This window comes from Saccopteryx leptura, chromosome 4, assembly GCF_036850995.1.
Source record: "Saccopteryx leptura isolate mSacLep1 chromosome 4, mSacLep1_pri_phased_curated, whole genome shotgun sequence".
Lineage (NCBI taxonomy): Eukaryota > Metazoa > Chordata > Mammalia > Chiroptera > Emballonuridae > Saccopteryx > Saccopteryx leptura.
In genome coordinates, this window is record NC_089506.1 from 32,629,538 (window position 1) to 32,652,311 (window position 22,774).

Consider the following 22,774-nt stretch of genomic DNA (forward strand, 5'->3'; position numbering starts at 1 on the left):
GACAGAAAGCAGATCATTCCTGGGGAAAGGGGCGGGGGAAGGGCAGGAAGGAGAGATTACAAAGGAACACCAGGAACCTCTTGAAAGTGATAAATGTGCACTATCTTTTCTTTTTTTTTTTTTTTTCTGAAGCTAGAAACGGGGAGAGACAGTCAGACAGACTCCCGCATGCGCCCGACCGGGATCCACCCGGCACGCCCACCAGGGGGCGACGCTCTGCCCACCAGGGGGCGATGCTCTGCCCCTCCGGGGCGTCGCTCTGTCTCGACCTGAGCCACTCTAGCGCCTGGGGCAGAGGCCAAGGAGCCATCCCCAGCGCCCGGGCCATCTTTGCTCCAATGGAGCCTCGGCTGCAGGAGGGGAAGAGAGAGACAGAAAGGAAGGAGAGGGGGAGCGGTGGAGAAGCAGATGGGCGCTTCTCTTGTGTGCCCTGGCTGGAATCGAACCCGGGACTTCTGCACGCCAGGCCGACGCTCTACCACTGAGCCAACCGGCCAGGGCCAATGTTCACTATCTTGATTGAGGTGGTTTCGTGGTTGTATACATGTCAGAACTTATAAGTTTTTCCACTTTAGATGCATTCAGTTCATTTCATGGTTTAAACAAAGGTGTGTTTAAATACAATAAATGAATATTTTAAAAATACATAAAAAGACAGGATCAAGCAGAGAAGCTAACAAGTCACATTAGCCAGACACCACCAGATAAGGGTAATGTAGGGTTCTTTGACTGCCTTGCAAAGGTATACTGAGATCGGTGTGGCGATGGAGAGAACTACTTGTCCTCAGGTCGGCTGAGGGGTGTGGGCTGGGGTACTGAATGAAAATCTTTGGGGAAAGAGAAAAGACAACATCTCAGAGAAGAGCTGGAGGAGGAATGCTTTACAGTGAAGCCAGGGCAGGTTCCTCGTCCTCCCTTACTCCGCCGTGTTGTAATGGATCCCCAGCAGCCGGCTTTCTAGGTCTAGATTTGTGTGAGCTGTTTGTTTTGCATAGATAGACCTGGGTGTGTCCCACGTGGAAGCTCCGACATTCAATCAACAGTGAACAGAACTCCTTACAATCAGAGCTCAGAAATGACCTGGGCCACGATCGGCAGGGAAATGACGCAACCGGGAAATCCCTTCTCAAACCAAAGAGAAGGTTTGAGTACAGTAGTCAGCTCGGGTCTCCTCAGTTCTCCCCGCCCCGGCCCGCCACGCCCTCCAGCCCCGCCCGGCCTCTTTCTTCCGGGTAGACTCCTCGGGGCGGGGCGGAAAGCCCAGTCGGCCCGGGCCCCGCCCACAGTGCGCGACCCTCCACCTCAGCGCGCCGCCTCGGCAGAGTCGCTTTACGGCCGGAGAAGAGGGTGGGTCCTAGACTTGAGGTCGGAGTCTGAGCTCAGGGGCGGGGAAAGAGGCCTTTTGCGACAGGCCGTAAGTGACGCCGCATGCGGCGCGACAGCAGCTGGAGGGCGGAGGAGGCGGGTTCGTGTTTTCCGGGCCGAACCGGGCTGTGGGGGGCGCGAGGCCTGAGCAGGGGCCGTAGCTAAAGGCCTGCGGTGGCAGCATGGGTGAAGGGGAATGGGACGGAGTAGGGCTTGGGCTGCCTTCCGCGGTGGGTGGGTCTGAGGGCTGGCGGGCTGGAGTCGTGGGTCCAGGCCGGGGATCTGACCCGTGGTTGGTGTCCCCCGAACCCGCAGCGTGGCGCGTCTTGTCCTCGCCATGAGGCCGCAGCAGGCGCCGGTGTTCGGGAAGGTGTTTATTCAGCGAGACTACAGCAGTGGCACACGCTGCCAGTTCCAGACCAAGTTCCCCGCGGAGCTGGAGAACCGGGTACGCAGCCTGGTCCCCGCACCTGCTCCGGGGCCAGGGTGGGAGACTACCCAGGAAAGGGAGGGGGTCTGGGCTGAAACCAGGACCGCGGAGTGCATTGCTCTGGGTAGGGGCGGCCAAAGATGGGGTGTTAGCCACAGGTGTACGAACAGGGCCCTTAAGCAAGACCTGGTGTTTGCAGGAGGAGGAATATGACCAAGCCCCCGGGTATGATGACTTTATGGAACTCGGTGATGCCCAGTTTTGGGGGTTCTGTACCCAGCCGTCTTCTTTCCCTGTTGTCAACCGCACCCAACCTGGGTTATTGACAACAGTGATGAGAAACTAATTCCTGATGCTCCAAGCCACCTAACTCAGCATGTTGTGAGCTATGTATTCCTACCTTGCCAAGCAAGAGGAAACATCATCATTCTAGTGACTGGGGTTTGTGGCTGCTGTGCTGGCCGCACTGTTCGACAGAAAGGATTTAGGGGCTGTGCCAGGCAACGAGACAGGCATTCTTGGAACCCAAAAAACGTGTAGAGCATTGGAGGGCCTGGACAAGAACAAGGCCTTAACCTTGTCACTCTTGATAATGGTCACTGGCTGCCACCTGCGTTGTGTTGTCTTGCATCTCAAAACTGTCATCAGGACATAGGTCCTTTGGACAACCCAGCATACAGAAATGGAAGAATGGAATGTTTCCCCTTTTTTCAGACTTAGCAAAAACAAACAAACAAAAGCATTGTATCTTATTTTAAAGGTCAATGAGCCTTTTGAACGTGTGTTTTCTTGTGCCTACATCTGTTCACCACCCAAAGAGATGGTGATGAGAAGAGAAACTTAGTTCTGAAGTCAATTTCTGGTTTAGATGGGAGCAAGTTTGGTGGCTTTCCTCTTTGATAAGGAAGGTGAGGGACTGAGAAGTGATTAGGCATGCTGTGGGTGTAGGGCTAAGAAAGGCTGGTGGTGGAATAAGTGGGTGTAGATTTGTCTAGAGCAATGTGTAGCAGTCATTTAAAACCAGTTTGTGGGAAGGTACGTGGTTCTACCTGATTGCCAAGGTTGGAAAATCAACAATGATCAGTTATAGTGCCCTTCACTTGATTTATAACCCTGGGCAAGTTAGTGGCCCAAGTATATTTCTTTAAGTGCAAATTAAAGATCAAACGTCTCATAAAGATGGTTTGTAGATTAGCTTGTTTATGAAATGCCATCTGAATGCTGCAGTTTGTTGTCAACAATGTTATGAGTTAACTCAGCCTGATACTAGGTGGACATTTCCACAGTGGTTTGAAGAGGTAGAAATTGAGCCAGATGCCTACTGGCTAAAGCTACTGAGTGTTGTTTTTAAAATAATTTAAAATTACAGCTAGCATTTTACATATTAGGACATGTGAAATAGATGAAATATTTTATTTTTAAGCCTGTTTTGGAAACTCACACTATTTATGTACTTTCAAATCAGAATGTAAACTATTCTTTTCACCACACTTACTTGGTTGTTACAAGATTCCTTTGTCAAACTTTGAACTCACAGTTGAGCCAAATTTTATATATGTATGCATAATCAGACATTAGTCTTCCACTGTGTGTGGCAGAGCCTTTATTTTATAGTTGGAATACATAATCACAATATAGTCACAGTATTCTACTGTTTCTCACAGGAAATTGATGTTTCTAAATTCTGGAGTCCGTTTACTTTTTTGATTTAATATAGCCCGAAACTGCTTGTGATTCTGAGTACTGTATGGAATGTTATATGGTAGTGTTCAATTGTGCCTTTGATTTGTTTTTTGTTTTTTTTTCTTTTTGTTTGGGTTAGAACACTAGCTTATACTTTAAACTTCTTGGGAAAGCTTTGATTTTTTTTTTTTCTGTGTTGAGATTAAATTTAAATTACAGGTTTAAATTTGCCTTGCTTGTTTGATGGAAAATTGAAAGGTTTTTCTCTTTGTTTCTCAACTAACACTAGAAATTGTACTGATTGCTCTGCCACTGAGGTTGATTTTCCTTCTGTGAGAACATCACACTTGGCAGCTTAATAGAGGAAGAAACTAATGCACAAGTGTTTTGTATTACTTGAAAGCATTAAACACACGCATTTGTGCCCTTTAATTTGGGAGTGAGGACAAGTTCTTTCTGTTAACAAGTTTGCTTTCTTCATTGCCTATTCGAATGTAATACAGTACTTTGATGCATAAGTGCTTTGTTGCCAGGACAGTTCTTAAAAGGAAGCTTTATTCTCACTTTGCCCAAAATATAGACATCTTAGGCACCCTTGGTCTAAGCATTTGTTGCCATACAAATGATTTTAAAAATAACTTTTTACATCTAGTCAGTGGAAGTTACCTTGCTTTGTGAGTGCTCTAAGCTTCAGTCCCATGCTTTCTACCACATAGTTCAAGAAAATGAAAATTCTGGGAAAACAAGTCATTCCTATTTCCATTTTGACTTTCAGTGTTTATTAACCCAAATTTGTATTTGACTCCAGCTTCACATATCTCCAAATTCTGATATAGCTAGGACCTATATCAGTGACCAAGTAACTAGAGAACACTGACAGCCCTCCACAGGGCCTGAAGGGAGTGGAGTGAAAAGGCCCACGTTTGTTCTGTTGAGCCCTTGCATGTTAGGCATGTCCTTTGCCTTTACTGCTGCCTGTCCTGCTTTTTACTCCCCCTCCTTTTTAAAAATAAACTTCCAAAGAAATTCTACACTGGTTTATACCTTTATTTCTATTTTCTTAACCTTTTTTTAAAAAATTCTTCATCTTTGTTACTGTTTTTGTTTAATCTGTGATTTGCCTCCATCCTGCAAAAGCATTGCAATCTTTGAATAACTTTTAAGAATTAGTGTTGCTGATATGATCAGTGTTTCTGATCTGAAAGAAATGTTTCTGGTTTGGATCCCATGGTTCTGAATCATAATATTGTGTCCAAAGATATGTAAATAATTCAAAGAACTTTATTAGATCATAACTTTATAGGTAAATCAAAAGTGAATGTTTGTAATTATTTAGACTTCTGCGATTTACTGATGGGCAAACTGAAAACATCAACTTAGGCATAATTAGGTGAAGGTAATAATTTACCTTTAATATTTGTTCACTGAGCTGTTTGCCTAAGTCTGTTTTCAGGAAATAAGAACTCTGACAGGTTCTATAGATGACCGTGCTTGGCAAACCACATCTTCAGGTGGTGGCTCAGTGAAGAAACCCTGTCCTGGCTCTAGCACCATTGCCACCTTGGCAGAAACTCTGATATTCTGGGAAATTAAAAGTAGCTCCTTTTGGCCCTGGCCGGTTGGCTCAGCGGTAGAGCGTCGGCCTGGCGTGCGGGGGACCCGGGTTCGATTCCTGGCCAGGGCACATAGGAGAGGCGCCCCCCTCCTTCCTCTCTGTCTCTCTCTTCCCCTCCCGCAGCCGGGGCTCCATTGGAGCAAAGATGGCCCGGGCGCTGGGGATGGCTCCTTGGCCTCTGCCCCAGGCGCTAGAGTGGCTCTGGTCGCGGCAGAGCGACGCCCCGGAGGCCAGAGCATCGCCCCCTGGTGGGCAGAGCATCGCCCCTGGTGGGCGTGCCGGGTGGATCCCGGTCGGGCGCATGCGGGAGTCTGTCTGACTGTCTCTCCCCGTTTCCAGCTTCAGAAAAATACAAAAAAAAAAAAAGTAGCTCCTTTTGAAAAATAGGTAGAGTCACCATTGTGTTAAAGTTTACATCAAATATTTTCATGCTGTTGGCTCATTGTATCCCCATAGTTTTTCACACAAAGGACAAAATGATTACAACTGCCTCTAACCTAAAAAGTTTAATAGCTTAAGGGTGATGATTATAAATTATTTTATACTTTTAAAAATTATGTTCTTGGGAATATTTTGTCTCAAAATATTCTTTGACTTTTTTCTGAGTACATTTCTATATAAAGACTTCATAAAAGAGAATTCATATGTAAATAGTTATTAGTTTTAGGAATAAGAGAGATCTAGAAGGCCTAAAGACAAGACAGATTGTGTTTTGTTACCAGAAATGATAATATTGGATGAAATACTCTACTAATAGCCTTGAAAGTCTTATGGTAAAGTATTGAATAAAATCTACAAAGTAGTTCCATCACCATTTATCCCCCACTAGGGTGGTGAACACACAATACAATATACAGATGATGTATTGTAGAATTGTACACCTGAAACCTGTATAATTTTATTAACAGATGTCACCCCAATAAATTCAATAAAAATTTTAAAGTATATTCTAAAATAAAATCTACAAAGTACTGTTAGAAAATAAAGTGATATTGGAAGAGGTAAGTAAAAACAGGTGATTAAAGTGAAAAATGAATGACAATAGTATTGGTGTAAACATAAGATAATGTCATTGAATGAAAGGTAATGGGAATGACTTGGAGTTGTGTGAGGAGTTATGCAGTAGTTTGAGGTTTTAGTCCAAATAGGTACTTTAAAATAGATGGGATGTTGAGTAAACGTAATACAGAACTTGTAGCCTTTGATCCTTCTGCTTAAAATGTCCTCACTTCCTTTTTTACCTAGTTAATGCCTGTGTTAGGCACTCAATTTAAGATTGCCTTTTCTTTCCAAAGGGAAAGACTTCTGCCAGTTGATTGCATTTTTATGTCTATGTAATCTGTTCGTGTGACTGTAAACTCCTTGAAGACTGAGACTGTCTCGTTCATCTTTCTCTAAAGCCTGTCATAGTACATAATGGTTAGGTACACAGTTTGAATATAGATGAATTAAAAGATCAAAGAATTGTATAATTTAATTTACTTGAAATTCACTATAGAGAATAAGAAAACACCATGTTGAGACTTCAAGATATCCTTTGTTCATAATAGGGATAAAATTAAACAAACACTAACCAGTGTAAGTAACTTAGGTCCAGATTTAATCACCTAAAAATTGTTTGCCGATTATTAGATAAGAATGTTGACAAAACAGCAAAATAAATTAGTGATAGCAAGCATCAGTAAGTAGCCAATCTTTTTTTTCCCAAAACTTATTCTTCAATTCTTTCCTCTACAGATTGATAGGCAGCAGTTTGAAGAAACAGTTCGAACTCTAAATAACCTTTATGCAGAAGCAGAGAAGCTTGGGGGTCAGTCATATCTTGAAGGCTGTTTGGCTTGTTTAACAGCATATACCATCTTCTTATGCATGGAAACTCATTACGAGAAGGTAAGGCTACCTTTTTTTTTTTTCATAAAACCTCTTAAAATTATGAATAAAGTGTGTTTGTTACATGTTTATGTTTTTAGATGACAATTATGATAAAATTTAAAGAGGCATTTATAATAATTTGAGTTTTGTTGTTACATGTCCAGAACATGAAAAAGAATCCTGCATCTTTCAGAAATAGGCCTTAATTGATAAGTAACTTGGAGTTGATGTATCAGTGTTCAAATTGGCTCACACTTAAGAATGTAGAAAATCTGTATTCTCATTCTAGCAGCTTTCTGAGAATCTTTTTACTTTGTTTCCCCAAATTTCTGTTTAAGTTCTCTCCTCTCACCTGAGTTCTTCTCCTCTCTTTCCCACTTCCTGCTAGATCAGAGAGGCTGGCTTCTCAGCTTAGATGCTCAGAAGTCAGTCCTCCTTCCTCCCTGCTTTGTTTAATAGCACACTGTCTTTAGGTGGGGAGATGAAGAAGAGAGAAAAGTTTGTCAGTTGTCAGAGACTGAAATTTTTTCTTCCATTTTCCCATTCGTTATCTTTTCATGATTTCCTCTAATACCCTTAGTTTCCCTGAAAATAAGACCTAGTGCATTTTTTTTTCAAGCTTAGAAATATAAGGCCTCTCCTAAAAATAAGACCCAGCACATCTTTAGGAGCAAAAATTAATAAAAGACACTGTCTTATTTTCAAAGAAACAGGGTAGATTGTTGTACATGGAAATAGTCACAAGAAATTCTTGATGGAATTCAGAGTTTGGCTGGTTATGCTGATGTTTGTGATGACATGACTACAGTATATTAATAAATGTTGATTTTTTGTTCAATAATAAATGTGAATTTTTATTCATGGAAAAATAAGATACCCCTGAAAATAAGACCTAGCGCGTCTTTAGGAGCAAAAATTAATATAAGACACTGTCTTATTTTCGGGGAAACATGGTACTATCCTAATTTATGCCAAGTCTCATTTCTTCCATTCTTTTACCTTTCCAACCTTTTTGCTGCTGTTTTCTATTTTCTTAGTGACACAGCCTGATTATGTCTACCACTCCTGCTAAGCCAGAGACCTTCCCTGGCTTTCCATTTACTGCCAGTGGGTAAAGTTCAAGCCCCTTCGCAAGCTAGCCTCCAGCTTACCTTTTCAGGCCAGTCTGCCACCCCGTGCTCACTGTGTCCTTCAGCCAAATTCAGTTACTCACTGGTCACCAAACGTACCCTCCAGCGTTTTCTCCACCTAGAATTGCCATTCTTCCTGTGTCTCACAGCTCACCAGTCCTTCTGTTCCGCTGTCCTCTGACTTCTCCTTCCTCTCTAATCAGAGTCTTTCTCTCCTTGCTAGCCCCACAACATTTATTAGTACCTGTTTTCCAGCACTTACCACTTTACTTTGGAATGTAGAAGTTTACATTGTTATTTGCCCATGAAACATGTATTTTTCTTGAGGTCAAAAACAGTGCCTTGGCCCTGGCCAGTTGGCTCAGTGGTAGAGCATCGGCCTGGCGTGAAGTCCCGGGTTCGATTCCCGGCCAGGGCACATAGGAGAGGCGCCCATCTGCTTCTCCACCCCTCCCCCTCTCCTTCCTCTCGGTCTCTCTCTTCCCCTCCCGCAGCCAAGGCTCCATTGGAGCAAAGATGGCCCGGGCGCTGGGGATGGCTCCTTGGCCTCTGCCCCAGGCACTAGAGTGGCTCTGGTCGCGGCAGAGCATCGCCCCCTGGTGGGCGTGCCGGGTGGGTGGATCCCGGTCGGGCGCATGCGGGAGTCTGTCTGACTGTCTCTCCCCATTTCTAGCTTCAGAAAAATACAAAAAAACAAACAAACAAAAAACAGTGCCTAACCACTTTGTATCCCTCTTCATGCCTAACACTATGCCTCGGGTATATTAGGCATTCACTAAATGTGTGTTAAGTGGATGAAATTAAGTTAATCACAGTAAGCCCCTAATATATCATTAAATTTTAACCATGTTTAGAAAAAGATATGCTCTAATGACATCTATATTATATAGCCCACCTACTAGAAATGTCCCTATGAGTGTCTTGTACTCCACATATACCATTACAGCAGCAGATACTGTTGCAGCTAAAATATTTTGAGCTAGTTACAAGTTTTTTTAATTTAAATGGTAAATAGTTTATATCCTTCTTTATGTCATACAGAGAAGCAGCTTTCATTCCTGTTTAACATTCAAAATCAGGAGTATAGGGGGATCTGTGTCAGCTTTCAGTCCGTTTGTTGTAGCAGCTTCTCTGTAATGAGGTGGTGCTGAGTGAAGGGGAAGGGATTCGTTCAAATCTAAATATTAGTTGAAACTTACTCTGTGCTAACCAGTATGCAGGGGATGTAGCTGAATCGGGCACACGTGGGTGTTGACCTTGTGGAGTTTATAATTTAGTGGTAACAACTGATCCTAAGGAAACAAAACAACAAAATTGTAAATTGTGATAAGTGCCTTGAAGAAAACAAACTCCTGTGATAGGAAATAATAGGAGAGGTCTAATTTCGATTGTGCGGTCAGAAAAGGCCTCTGAAGAGGTAACTTTTAAAGCGCTGCCTGGAGGATAAGAAGCCTGGAGCCATTCTGGCAGGGAGCTCAGTGCTCTGTGTTCCGAGGGCTCAGAGAGCTTCCTGAGTTCTGGGAACTGACCGGAGGCCGGTGTTGAAGGAGAGGAGTGGGGGAAATGGCTAGAGATAAATTTGAAGAGCTAAGGAGGATCTGTATCAGTCAGGAGTGTGTAGTCCTTGGAAAATAAGTTCAGATTTTATTTTCAGTGCAGGAGGAAGCTACTCAAAGGTTTTAAGCAGGAGAGGGTTATGATCAGATTTTCCTTGTTAAGAAATCTCTTTGTTCTGTGGGGGGAAAGTTATAAAAGGCAGGAAACCAGTTAGGATGCTCTGTAGAAGTCCAGGCAAGAGATGATGATGGCTCGGACAGGAACAGAGCCGTAGAGATGGAGGGGGGCGGACAGATTCAAAGGACATGTTGGTGACAATCAAGAATTGATGAAGAGCCAAAAGTAGAAAGGGAGGGTGAACTTATGTGAATAACACGTTGGTCATCTAGGCCCTGGCCGGTTGGCTCAGTGTTAGAGTGTCGGCCGGCATGTAGAAGTCCCAGGTTCGATTCCCGGCCAGGGCACGCAGGAGAAGCGCCCATCTGCTTCTCCACCCTTCCCCCTTTCCTTTCTCTCTGTCTCTTCCCCCCTGGCAGCCAAGGCTCCATTGGAGCAAAGTTGGCCCAGGTGCTAAAGTTGGCTCCTGGAGCAATTCTCAGGCACTAGAATTGCTCCAGTTGCAATGGAGCAATGCCCTAGGTGGGCAGAGCATCACCCCCTGGTGGGCATGCTGGGTGGATCCTAGTCTGGCACATGTGGGATTCTGTCTCTCTGTCTCTCTGCTTCTCCCTTCAGAAAAATACAAAAAATAAAAAACAATAAAAAAAAAGGTCATCCAGGATGGTCATTTAGATAAATATAAAATAAAAGGCAGCCAAGTTAAGTCAGAAATCCAGACTCCAGAGTATTTTGTTCATGCTTAATAGGATAGGAAATGCTTGAGCTGTCATTTCACTGTAACTTTTACATTTGTTAAAGATTTTAATTAACTTCTTTATCCAAGAGCATTTGCTGAAATAGATACAGGTAGCTCCTTCTGATGTCACTTGTAGAAAGAAAGTGGTAATTGGGTGACAGCCAAGTCATTTACTAATTATGGTATTGTGGACAAGAGAGATTACTCTCTTAAGTCAGAGTGCTTTCGGTTGTAAAATGGGCCTTAGCACTAATAAATTGCCTCGTGTGGTAGATGCTTAAAAAGAGTGTTTTCTTAAGATTTAAAAATTAAGTTAGTATATATGGAGGTTTTAATCATATTTGTGAAGTGACAAAATTTTTTTATTTCGAGTTCAAATAATCTTATTTAGCAGCTAGTTTATTTAGCTACTAAAACATTTATCAGCTCTTCATTAAAATTCTTTTGATTATTGATCTTGGAAGGCAGTTCTCAGTATCAGAAATAGAATGGAAATTGACCCCAATATATGTTTTAACTTGGGTTCATGGGCAATGTATAAGGTATTACTTTATAAATCTAATGCAGTTGTCTTTACAGAGTAACTATTTTAAAGCAAGTAAAGACCAAATAAAATTAATCAAGAAACCAAAATGTTAAGGCATGGCAACATTTTTTAAGTATATGATTTTATTTTAGAAACTAGTCATGAATAACTAGATCATGGAAAATGAATAACTAGAATGCTGATAATTAAGATACAATGTACCTATCGTACCTATACCTTTTTTTTTTTTTTTTTTTTTTTTTTTTTTTTTTTTTCAGAGACATAGAGTCAGAGAGAGGGATAGACAGGGACAGACAGACAGGAACGGAGAGATGAGAAGCATCAATCATTAATTTTTCATTGCGTGTTGCAACACTTTAGTTGTTCATTGACTGCTTTCTCATATGTGCCTTGACCGTGGGCCTTCAGCAGACCGAGTAACCCCTTGCTCGAGCCAGCAACCTTGGATCCAAGCTGGTGAGCTTTTGCTCAAACCAGATGAGCCCATGCTCAAGCTGGCGACCTCGGGGGTCTCAAACCTGGGTCCTCTGCATCCCAGTCCGACGCTCTATCCACTGTGCCACCGCCTGGTCAGGCTCGTACCTATACTTTTAAAAGAAAACTTTTTAAATGTGCATTTGTATTTTTGATAAAATGATACAAGTATAAGAACAGCTGCCCTCTCCCTCTGTAGTTTGTACCTTAGAAATTTTGTGCTATTATTTTCTACTTTATGACAGGACAGGATTGAGTCATTTAGTCTTTACTGTTTTAAACACTAAGATTTCTAATTTACAAATAGTAAGCCAAATGTAATAGTGCTTACACTTGGTCATGTGGGTTAAATTTTTTAAATTGTAAATAGGCCTTTTAGAACTCACTAGAACAATCATGCATTTTTTCCCTATAATGTTCTTTTTTATTGATTTAAAATGAAAATAAAGACTTCAGTGTTATTTTCTCTGTGGTTGCTGCCCATGATAATTAGGGAACAAATGGGATTGTAGAGGTTCTGTCAGTAGCTGTCTGCCTTGTTCCTCAACTGGAGAACACCCCCCTGCCTGAGTGCTGTACTCTGTAAAAGGAACAGTTAGAAGGAACTTTGTTTCTGAAATTAGCTATGATCTTGGTGTTCTTAGTCTCATCTAGGATATTTTTTTCTGAAGGATCTAGGCTTTCTCCAGTTTAATTTTTTTGAGGTGGATATTAGTCTTTCCTGAGGTTTCATTGTGTTTGGCTTTGTAAATATTATAGACATTGAGGTTTGAAGGTAACAGATATAAAGTATGAGTAAAAGACCAACATATGGTTTCTTGGGGGTGAGAAGGATGCTTTGTCCTGTCTGGGATGCAGTATGAGCTTACTCACATTAATGCTTTCCTTTTGCTAAAGAGACGTAAGAGTTTTTAAGAGCATCTTGTTCAGGTCAGTGCTGCCTTCACCAAAATAGTATAAGTGGATTTGGAGCTTATACAAAAAGAAAACTGTTTTCTTTTTAAACTGATACCCAAGTGCACATGAATGCTATTAAAGTTTAGATAAAAACCTGCGCAACAAAGTTGTGCTTGAATCAAGTAAAGGAATGCTATTTCTTTGTTAGTAACCTGTGCCCAAGGAGAGGGAGGAAAGCTGTTCTGAAGGAATCCTTTCTTTGAAACCAGCCATGCAAGCATTTTTCTGGGTGTCCTCTTGGTATAAATGGACCTCTGTGAGGGGAGGCTTACTCCAATTTCCAATTCTGGCAGGCGAGCTGGAAAAGGAAATCAGAAGATTGAGAGTCCTGAGTTGGGTACCTTTAGGGGCTACTTCCTTCTATTCATTGTTTTAGCCTGATTGACAAACTGTGATAGGGAGATAGTGCCCGGGTTTTTTTGTTTTTTTCCTTTTGGTCTATCAAGACTAAGCACTGCTCAAATTCTTTGAGAGTTGAAAATAGCAGAATGATATGTGTATCACTTAAGATAATTAAGTGAAAAAAATCTTTTCTTTAAAAATAGCATTCTTAATTTACTACATAAGGTTGCTCTTTTTATACTATCATGCTTTTTTTAAAAAAGCATAAAACATCAGATTACATTATTTCCAAAGATGTAACTTGAATAAACTCTTTATTTTCCTGCAGTAAGAAAATCTGTTATACAAACCACAGATAGTTTTGAATTCTAAGTCAGTTTATACTAAAACATCTAAATTGTAACATCTTAAATTATTTGTTTGCCCTGGTACATTATAGACCCACTCTTGAATCATTTCTTAATTTCCAACTTTATATTCATATAGCTATTTTTCCCCTTTAAGTTGTGATCACATTTATCTGTGACTTTTATCATATGCTGATAGTGTGAATTTAAGAAAATATATAGTAATTAAAGAACTGGATCAAAGCCTCTTTGAACATTAGAGCCAGAAAAAGGTTCTGATGGCTTTGAATCTGAATTACAACATGTAACTCTTTGATTTTGTATATAGCTGTTAAGATTTATTTTCTTCTAGTTTATCTGTCTCAGAATTACCCTTATTAAAGCTGGAGATTTGGCAATTTCCAGAAGTACCTTTGTATCCTATCTGGTTTTTGTCTACATTTGCTTTGACTTTTACAACCTTAATACTGAACTTATAAATTGAGGTTGCCGTCCAGGACACAAGAGCAAAGTACAGAGTAGCACTATGAGCAGTGGTGGAAATGCTGTAAGACACTTGGAGCCATCAGAAACTCCACAGTAGCTGACGCCCACGTGCTTTCCAAAGGAAAACGGAAGTAAACTGTTCTGTTTTAAACTAACTGGGCTACCTTTCATTATAGTCCAACTTTAAAATCGATGAAAATGTACCAAGGAGAGAAGAAGCAGTTCTTAAGTGTTAAAGGGGAAAGCCAAGAAGTGGCCTTGATATTAAAAGATGTCACATTAGCGACACTTTTTTTTTTTAATGGGGTGACATCAATAAATCAGGATACATATATTCAAGGAAAACATGTCCAGGTTATCTTGTTGTTCAATTATGTTGCATACCCATCACTCAAAGTCAGATTGTCCTCTGTCACCTTCTATCTAGTTCTTTGTGCCCCTCCCCCTTTCCCTCTCCCTCTCCCCCCTCTCCCCGTAACCACCACACTCTTATCAATGTCTCTTAGTCTCACTTTTATGTCCCACCTACATATGGAATAATGCAGTTTCTGGTTTTTTTGATTTACTTATTTCACTCCGTATAATGTTATCAAGATCCCACCATTTTGCTGTAACATTAGCGACACTTTGTGAGTAGGGAAAGAGAAAAGCATAACTAACAATTGCATATGTGATCATCTATTTTTATATATCCAGGAATGAGGTCACTAGGATGTAAGGAGAAGATTAGGTCTCAATCTTTCATATGCATTTCTACTTACATGATGATTTGAAGAGTCCATCAAGCTCTGCTATATATTGTGTGCCGCTCTGTGAGCCAAATAATCAGAGCTGTAGCCTTCCATATGAATATCCATGACTTGCTTTCAAAACTAATGCCACTGCCTGAAGATTTTGAGGTTCAGCGGATACTTACAGGGAAATCCGATGAAATGTGTAAAAAGCTGTGGTATTTCTTTCTCTCAGGTTCTGAAGAAAGTCTCCAAATACATTCAAGAGCAGAATGAGAAGATATATGCTCCCCAAGGCCTCCTCCTGACAGATCCCATTGAGAGAGGACTTCGAGTTGTATCTTTTTTAGAAAATATCTATGAAAATAAAATTTTGATTAGTACTATTTGGTATTGGCTAAAGAGAATGTAACTCATCTTGTATTTGCCCAGGAATTGTCTTTGTGAATTGCACATCTACCATAAGCCTCCTATCTCTAGCATTTTTTCTTAAAGCATTTCTCTCCTTCCTTTGCATTATGCAGGTCTTTATAGATTGTTTAGTATTCTGGTTACTGTCTTTCTTGGTGGTTCTGAGGGCATCTTGTAGTAATAATGGGGGTGGTAGGAGTAATTCATTTCAGCTGCAGAAACTCTGAACCTAAAGCCCCTTTGAAATGCATAAACTCATAATGTGTGGTGAGACTTGTCATCCAAATGAATTGCAGTTCCATGGGTTCATCTATTTGAAATCAGTTGCAGCTGCCAGATGTATAATTTCATTACTTTTGACATACTGTGCATATTTTTCGAGGCAGTAAGCTTTGAAAATCACGAAGTGAATTTGGTAAATAAAATTGCAAAAAACTAATATAGCTTGATAACTGGAGTAATGAAAAAAATAAATTATTTTTAAAAACTTAGGTCAGATAATCTCAGGCCTTCCTGCTGATAATAATTTCAGCATTTTATTATACTCAATGTCAATAATTCTTAAACTTTTAGAGGTCTTGAACCCTCTCCTAGGAAAAGGTTTGAATAAAATTTCAGGGTATTTTGAACCCCTGAATTTATTACCTCCTGGATTCTCAGTTAAAAACCTGGTTCTACAATTAAGTATTCTTTTTCAGATTTTCTTTTCCTCAGTAAATAATCAGTGTTTGGGGAGGAACTATACATGGAGTACCACAAGCAATTAAGTTTGTTAAATTTTTCAGCTAGGTGGAGAAAGCTTCGTATTTAAGTAGGAGAAATTTTTAATTTTAAAACAAGCAATGCAAGTTGAAAGAAAAGTCTGTGCAGACCATGCACATCGTCTTGCCATAGTCCCCTTTTATAGCTATATTCTGTAGTGTGTCTTCTTAACAGCCATGCTGTTCAGATTGAAATTACCATTTATGAAGACAGAGGAATGAGCAGTGGAAGATAAACCATAGAATTAAAGGTAAATATGAAATTATTTATATGAAGTTTTTGTAATTTTTTAGGGTACGTGAATTTTCTTCCCCGCATGGGAAATAGATCATAATATAGTGGCATATTTTCTGTATTGGCTTGATAGCTGAGTTGTGTATTTAACCCAAGTTTTATTTAGTGATACAGAATTGAATCCTGATTTTCCACCCAGTATTGTTTTTAGACGTGTCTGTGTGTGTGTGTGTGTGAGAGAGAGAGAGAGAGAGAGAGAGGGACAGATAGGGACAGACAGTAAGGGAGATAAGCATCAATTCTTTTTTTTTTTTTTTTTTTTTTAATTCATTTTTAGAGAGGAGAGGGAGAGACAGAGAGAGAGAGAGAGGAGAGACAGAGAGAGAGAAGGGGGGGAAGCATCAATTCTTTATTGCAGCTCCTTAGTTGTTCATTGATTGCTTTCTCATATGTCCCTTGACCGGAGGGCTCCAGCAGAGCAGGTGACCGCTTGTTCAAGCCAGCGACCTTTGGGATCAAGCCAGTGACCTTGGGGTCATGTCTATGATCCCATGCTCAAGCCAGTGAGCCCGCACTTAAGCCAGTGACCTCAGGATTTCGAACCTGGGTCCTCTGCGCACCAGTCTGACGTTCTATCCACTGCACCACCACCTGATCAGGCCAAACTTTTATTTTTTTGTTATTGTTGTTGCTTTGTTTTGGGGAGTTTTATTTTTTCCGGGGGGGGGGGATAATCTTTTTTTATTTTAATATTTCAAAACTACTTTAGGCATTTAAATAGTTAGGTTTTGCATACAATAATCAGTTCAGAGATTTCCCTGCCTATATGACAAATGGCTTTAAAAACAAAACATGCCCTGGCCGGTTGGCTCAGCAGTAGAGCGTCGGCCTAGCGTGCGGAGGACCCGGGTTCGATTCCCAGCCAGGGCACACAGGAGAAGCGCCCATTTGCTTCTCCACCCCTCCGCCGCGCTTTCCTCTCTGTTTCTCTCTTCCCCTCCCGCAGCCAAGGCTCCATTGGAGCAAAGATGGCCCGGGCGCTGGGGATGGCTCTGTGGCCTCTGCCTCAGGCGCTAGAGTGGCTCTGGTCGCAACATGGCGACGCCCAGGATGGGCAGAGCATCGCCCCCTGGTGGGCGTGCCGGGTGGATCCTGGTCGGGCGCATGCGGGAGTCTGTCTGACTGTCTCTCCCTGTTTCCAGCTTCAGAAAAATGAAAATAAATAAATAAATAAATAAATAAATAAATAAAAACATTTCAGAGTAGCGTGGGGAGAGTATTTCATAGTCACGTAAAAGAAACCTTACCTCTAGTGGGTAGAACCATAAATTTAATTCTTTTCCTTAGAATGTTTATGTTCTAATATAGCCATAAAATGATTTTGAGAAAGTGAGAAACAAGTTAGGTAACACTAATAGAAATTTTTAGGCAAAATCATGTAGAAGCCCTAGTATATTAGCATAGTCTTCTAAGTGACAGAAAATTATACTACACTGTTTGTGCCAGTTTAGATCATTTACTCTTTCTACAGATAGTGTTCTGTTGCTGTGCTTTCCTTTTTCTTTATTTTTTTTTTTATTAAGTGAAGAAGCAGGGAGGCAGAGAGACAGACTCCCACAGGCGCCCTAACCAGGATCCACCCAGCAATTTCCCTACCTGGCGATGCTCTGCCCATCTGGGGCTGCTGCTCCATTGCTCAGCAACCGAGCTATTTTAGCACCTGAGGCAAGCCATGGAGCCATGTTCAGTGCCCAGGGCCAACTTGCTGGAACCATATAAGCCATGGCTGCAGGAGAGGAAGAGAGAAGGAAGAGAGGGAGGGGTGGAGAAGCATATGGTCATTTCTCCTGTGTGTCCTGACTGAGAATCAAACCCGGGACTTCCACACGCCAGGCACACATTCTACCACTAAGCCAACTAGTTGGCTAGGGTCTGCTGTGCTTTCCTAATTTAACTTTGTTTACAGGTATCAATCACTCACAGGCAGTACAGAGGCAGAATGCACCAAAGCAAACATACTCCTTCCCAGGGCAGCGATTATAGCTATCTTTTTTGTTTGTTTTTGTTTTGTTTTGTTTTTTACAGAGACGAGAGAGAGTCAGATAGGGACAGACAGACAGGAATGGAGAGAGATGAGAAGCATCAATCATCAGTTTTTCATTGTGGCACCTTAGTTGTTCATTGATTGCTTTCTGATATGTGCCTTGACCATGGGCCTTCAGCAGACCAAGTAACCCCTTGCTCAAGCCAGCGACCTTGGGTCCAAGCTGGTGAGCTTTTTGCTCAAACCAGATGAGCCCGCACTCAAGCAGGCGACCTCAGGGTCTCGAACCTGGGTCCTCAGCATCCCAGTCCGATGCTATATCCACTGCGCCACCGCCTGGTCAGGAAATAATAGCTATCGTTTTGAGGGCACCTCCTAAGTGGCAGATATTTAAAAAATGGTATTTCTGATTCTGAGAAGAATCTGCCAAGTGTTTCCCCATTATACAGATGCACAAACCAAGATACAAATAGATTAAATAATGTTCTTAAAGTCACACTGACCATAAACCTCTTTTTTACATCATACTTCCTGTAAGTACTTGCAACAGAGAACGAAGATGGAGCAAGAGTTCATCAGATTATTCTAAGTATACTGTTCACAAAAATTAGGGGATATTTTATGGCTTCATATTCATTTATGAAATATCCCCTAATTTTTGTGAGCAGTGTATTTATTCCCTTGTTTTCTTTCTCAAGACTTTTTTTTTGTATTTTTCCAAAGTTAGAAGCAGAGAGGCAGTCAGACAGACTCCCGCATGCACCTGACCGGGATCCACCCGGCATGCCCACCAGGGGGTGATGCTCTGCCTGTCTGGGGCATGACCAGAACCATTCTAGCGCCTGAGGCAGAGGCCACAGAGCCATCCTCAGTGCCTGGGCCAACTTTGCTCCAGTGGAGCCTGGGCTGCGGGAGGGGAAGAGAGAAATAGAGAGGAGGAAGGGTGGAGAAACAGATGGGCACATCTTCTATGTGCCCTGACTAGGAATCGAACCCGGGACTTCCACATGCCAGGCTGATGCTCTACCGCTGAGCCAGCTGGCCAGGGCCTCTTTCTCAGTACTTTTTAAAAATACATTTTGTCTGCTCCTCTACCATTTATTGAATCCTACAGACCAACCAGCATTCCAAATTTGCTTTTTTAAAAAGCATTAGTGAATGTTGCACCTGAATTCTTAAAGGTCAAAGTCCTAAATGATGGCATATCTTTTATTTCTTTAAAAAGGCTTTGTTTTAGAACACTTAGTGTTACTTCTCCATACACTTTCTCCTGACCAATTTCTAAACTGATACTTCTCAAATGAGCAGTCAGGAACCTTATGTGTGGTTTTTGTTACGTGCTGTTGGAATAAGTTGTTTTATCAATTGCAGCTGCGTTGACTTGGCACAACCCATTTGTCATGACTCATTTTGCAGCTATTATTGCTAAATATAATGTTTTTCTGAAGTGGTGTGGGGTTTTGAGCAATTACACACCAGAGATTAATCTATCAATATTCAAACAACTGTGAAATTTTGCATTGGGAAAGATTTACATTAGGAACTTCTGGATAGTTTCATGAATACAAATAATTTTGTTCAGCACAATTTAGTTTTCAGAGCTATGTGTTCCTCAGGCACAGGATCCAGTGTAGGCTGAAGTTTTGGAGGAGAGGCAGAAACTATAAGAATAATTAATTCAATTCTACCATTTTCCTCAAGTCTGTAGGTGTCTGCAGGTGGAAGCGTTATATGGCAACCAGTGATTTAACAAAAAGTGCACAAATCATGGAGATGGCCTTTACTTTAAAAAGATCTTTAAATAGCCTGACCAGGCGGTGGCACAGTGGATAGAGCATCAGACTGGGATGCGAGGACCCAGGTTTGAGACCTTGAGGTCACCAGCTTGAGCACAGGTTCATCTGGTTTGAGCAAAGCCCACCAGCTTGGACCCAAGGTCGCTGACTTGAGCAAGGGGTTACTCGGTCTGCTGTAGCCCCGGTCAAGGCACATATGAGAAAGCAATCAATGAACAACTAAGGTGTCGCAACAAAGAATCGATGCTTCTTATCTCTCTCCCTTCCTGTCTGTCTGTTCCTACCTATCCCTCTCTCTGGCTCTCTGGCTCTGCCACAAAAAAAGTCTTTAAATAAAAATATTTTTTCTGTTTAGGATGAATTTTAAAATCTTTATTATTAATTATACTAAATGTGTTTTCTCTCTTTGGACTAATATTGTCTTTATTTTTAAAAAATGAGACATCATTATTCTATCAATAAATTCATGATCATAAAAATAGCTAACATTTGTTGGCACTTATATGCCTGCACTATTGTAAATGCTTAATTTTAATCATCACAACAACCCTATGAGGTAGATACTGTTACCCTAATTTTTCAGATGTGGAGCTCAGGCATGGAGAACTTAAATTAGTTGTCCAAGGTTAAATACTAGTAGGTAGTGATCTAGGCAGCCTGGTGCTCCATTTGCCACTTAACCCTTTGCTCTACTACCTCTCGTGATGTGATTGGTCAGAGATCAGAATATACAGGGCTTGGATTTCTAGACTATTGAGCTCAGTACTTAGACCTGTAGTACAGGTTCAAGTTTAGATTGCCCACATATTAGGCACTCATATCACTTGGTGTAAGAGAGATGTTATAGAGGTTTTTTTAGCATCCTTTTCTAAAATCTTTACTTTTCCCCCTCTGATTATAGAGCCCAGCTCCAGCCAGGACCCTCATCTATCCACTGGCCGATCGCAGAGCGCCCCCTACCTCCTCTCCAGAGCGTCATTCCTTTGTATCTGCTGCCAGAGCCATGGTGCCATTTACTCCAAGGACTAACTTTCTAAAATTCCACACCTGGAGTGACCTCTAGTCGCTCAGCATCCACTTTGTGTCTCCAAATTATGTAGAACTCTATAATCTTTTCATTAGTTTCTGATAAAACCCACAAAGCATTTCACTTTTTAAAATTCAAAGCCATTTAATGAAATAGGCAGTTGGTCAGCCCGATGTAAAAAGTTTCTTATTTGCCACCAGTACCAATGATTCTCTTCATTCTCTGGGCTAGCTTCCCAGATGGCTGTAGACATTGCAGTCATATCTTAGCCATTGTTCAGTCTTGTTTCCCCAAAAGAATAAAATGCTTTCCTTCAAGATTTAGTATAGGGTAGGCTGTGTCAGTGGTTCTGTTAATGCATCTCCCAGATTTTCATCAGTTTGGCCACAACTCAGATCTTAAAGATCTATTTCTGCTGTTAAGTTTCTCAAACTGAAGTCCATTGGAAAAATAATGTGTTATTTGTTTTATTACAGCAATTATTTCTAATAAAGCAGTATTTAATACAATTTCCAGTTCTTTTTCTTTGGAGAATTTTGTTGCCGCTGAATGTTGGGAAGGTGTGGTATGTGTTGCTTGTTTCTTTCAAAAATAAGTAAGCACAATAAAGTGGATGCTAACCCATCAAACACATAAATTCCCCTGCTGTGTCCCTGTACGTGTAGTAAGCAGTGTAATAAATATTTTAATTATAGTTTTGTTATAAATATAACTTATGAGGAAAAATTTGATAGGAACAATACTGTATATTGCTAATTTTTAACTATCCCTACTGGCAAACCTTATTCATAGACTTTCCTCAGACACAGTATTCATTGCAAAGAAATCTTATGATTGGTTCAAGTACAGTATGTTAAATGACTTTGAACGAAAACTCAAGTCTGAGTCAGTATTTGTAGTTCTTTTGGCTATATGTTCTTAGTGTCGGGCCTCATGTCTTTCGTTCATCTTTAATGTTTGAAAGCACCATATTTGGGAGGGAGTTAAAAGATACTAGGAGAGAATGAAACAGTAACAAGTTTTGCTTTCAGAGATATTGTAGGTGCTAATACTGGATTTAATATTTCAGATTTAATTTCTTTTATGTCTGTTAATCCCATAGGTCTATGTAATATTTTAATTGTATAAAACATCTTTGTTACTATAATAATGTGTTTGCCTTTTAAACCCGTTGCAATAACTTTGCTGAAATAGTAACACATTAGTAAAACTTTTCTTAAACAGATTGTCTCTGTGTCGTGTTTGGTGTGATTTGGTAATGTGATGAATGATGGGGCATTAAATCTGGCAGGTGGACAAAGCTGTAGTACTTGAATCGCTGGTACAGCATAGCTTTGTATTTTTAAAGAGACATCTGAACATTTACATAGTTTATCACTTTTCTCAGTGTCTTAAATTACTTATTTTATAAGAGCAAATGTTAGCTAAGTAGGTGAAAACCTAGAAATAGTTCCTAATAGTTGAAAATGCATTCAACTAAAAAAGAGATTGGAATGTTTCACTAGAAAAAAAGTATTACAGTTATTGTTACTTTCTTGGATAATCTGATCACTTTTTAAAAAATGAAATGCATTTGTAGAGATTAACAGTTTATAAAATACAGGGTTTTTAAAAAATATTTTTATTTTTTTATTTTAGTGGGAAAGGAACATCAACCTGCTCTTGTATGTGCCCTGACTGGGGATTGAACCAGCAACCTCTGTGCTTTGGGACAATGCTCTTAACCCAGGCATGGCCAACATGCAGGCCGGATTCAGCCCACATAATGAGTTTATGTGGCCCGCAATTGAATTTTTAATATTCTCCGCACGATACTGTGGAAATGAAATAAGTGGTACTTTTAAATCGTTATACATAAACTACAATATCTAACCATTGTACAACAGTGAAAGTTAAAATCTCAGCTATTCAGAAGCAAAAGCGTCTGATTATTGGAAATCAAGATATTTAAGAAGATAGTGATATGCGGAAAAGAATTCCACGTGACTTATCTAGGGTTAACTTCCAATAATTGGTCAAATGGATTTGGGATACTTCTTTATTTTTTAAATAAATATCATTATACAGATTTACAACTTTTGTACTCATCTGTGCAATTTTTATAAGCA

General features: G+C 40.7%; 1 protein-coding gene across 4 annotated transcripts; it reads left to right on the forward strand.

The window, feature by feature from the left end:
- Window positions 1-1,388: 1,388 nt before the first annotated feature.
- GOLGA7 (golgin A7) lies at window positions 1,389-21,892 on the forward strand. Of its 4 annotated transcripts, none has more exons than XM_066380396.1 (6): window positions 1,389-1,465; window positions 1,681-1,813; window positions 6,831-6,983; window positions 14,628-14,729; window positions 15,753-15,815; window positions 20,541-21,892. In XM_066380396.1, the coding sequence occupies exons 2-5, from the start codon at window positions 1,703-1,705 to the stop codon at window positions 15,798-15,800; spliced, it is 414 nt and encodes a 137-aa protein (XP_066236493.1). In that variant the 5' UTR covers window positions 1,389-1,465; window positions 1,681-1,702; the 3' UTR covers window positions 15,801-15,815; window positions 20,541-21,892. The 4 variants fall into 4 exon arrangements, with proteins under 4 accessions (XP_066236493.1, XP_066236494.1, XP_066236495.1 ...); XM_066380397.1 differs by lacking the exon at window positions 1,389-1,465 and adding an exon at window positions 1,472-1,551; XM_066380398.1 differs by lacking the exon at window positions 1,389-1,465 and having other exon boundaries at window positions 1,565-1,813; window positions 15,748-15,815.
- The last annotated feature ends 882 nt before the right edge of the window (window positions 21,893-22,774 follow it).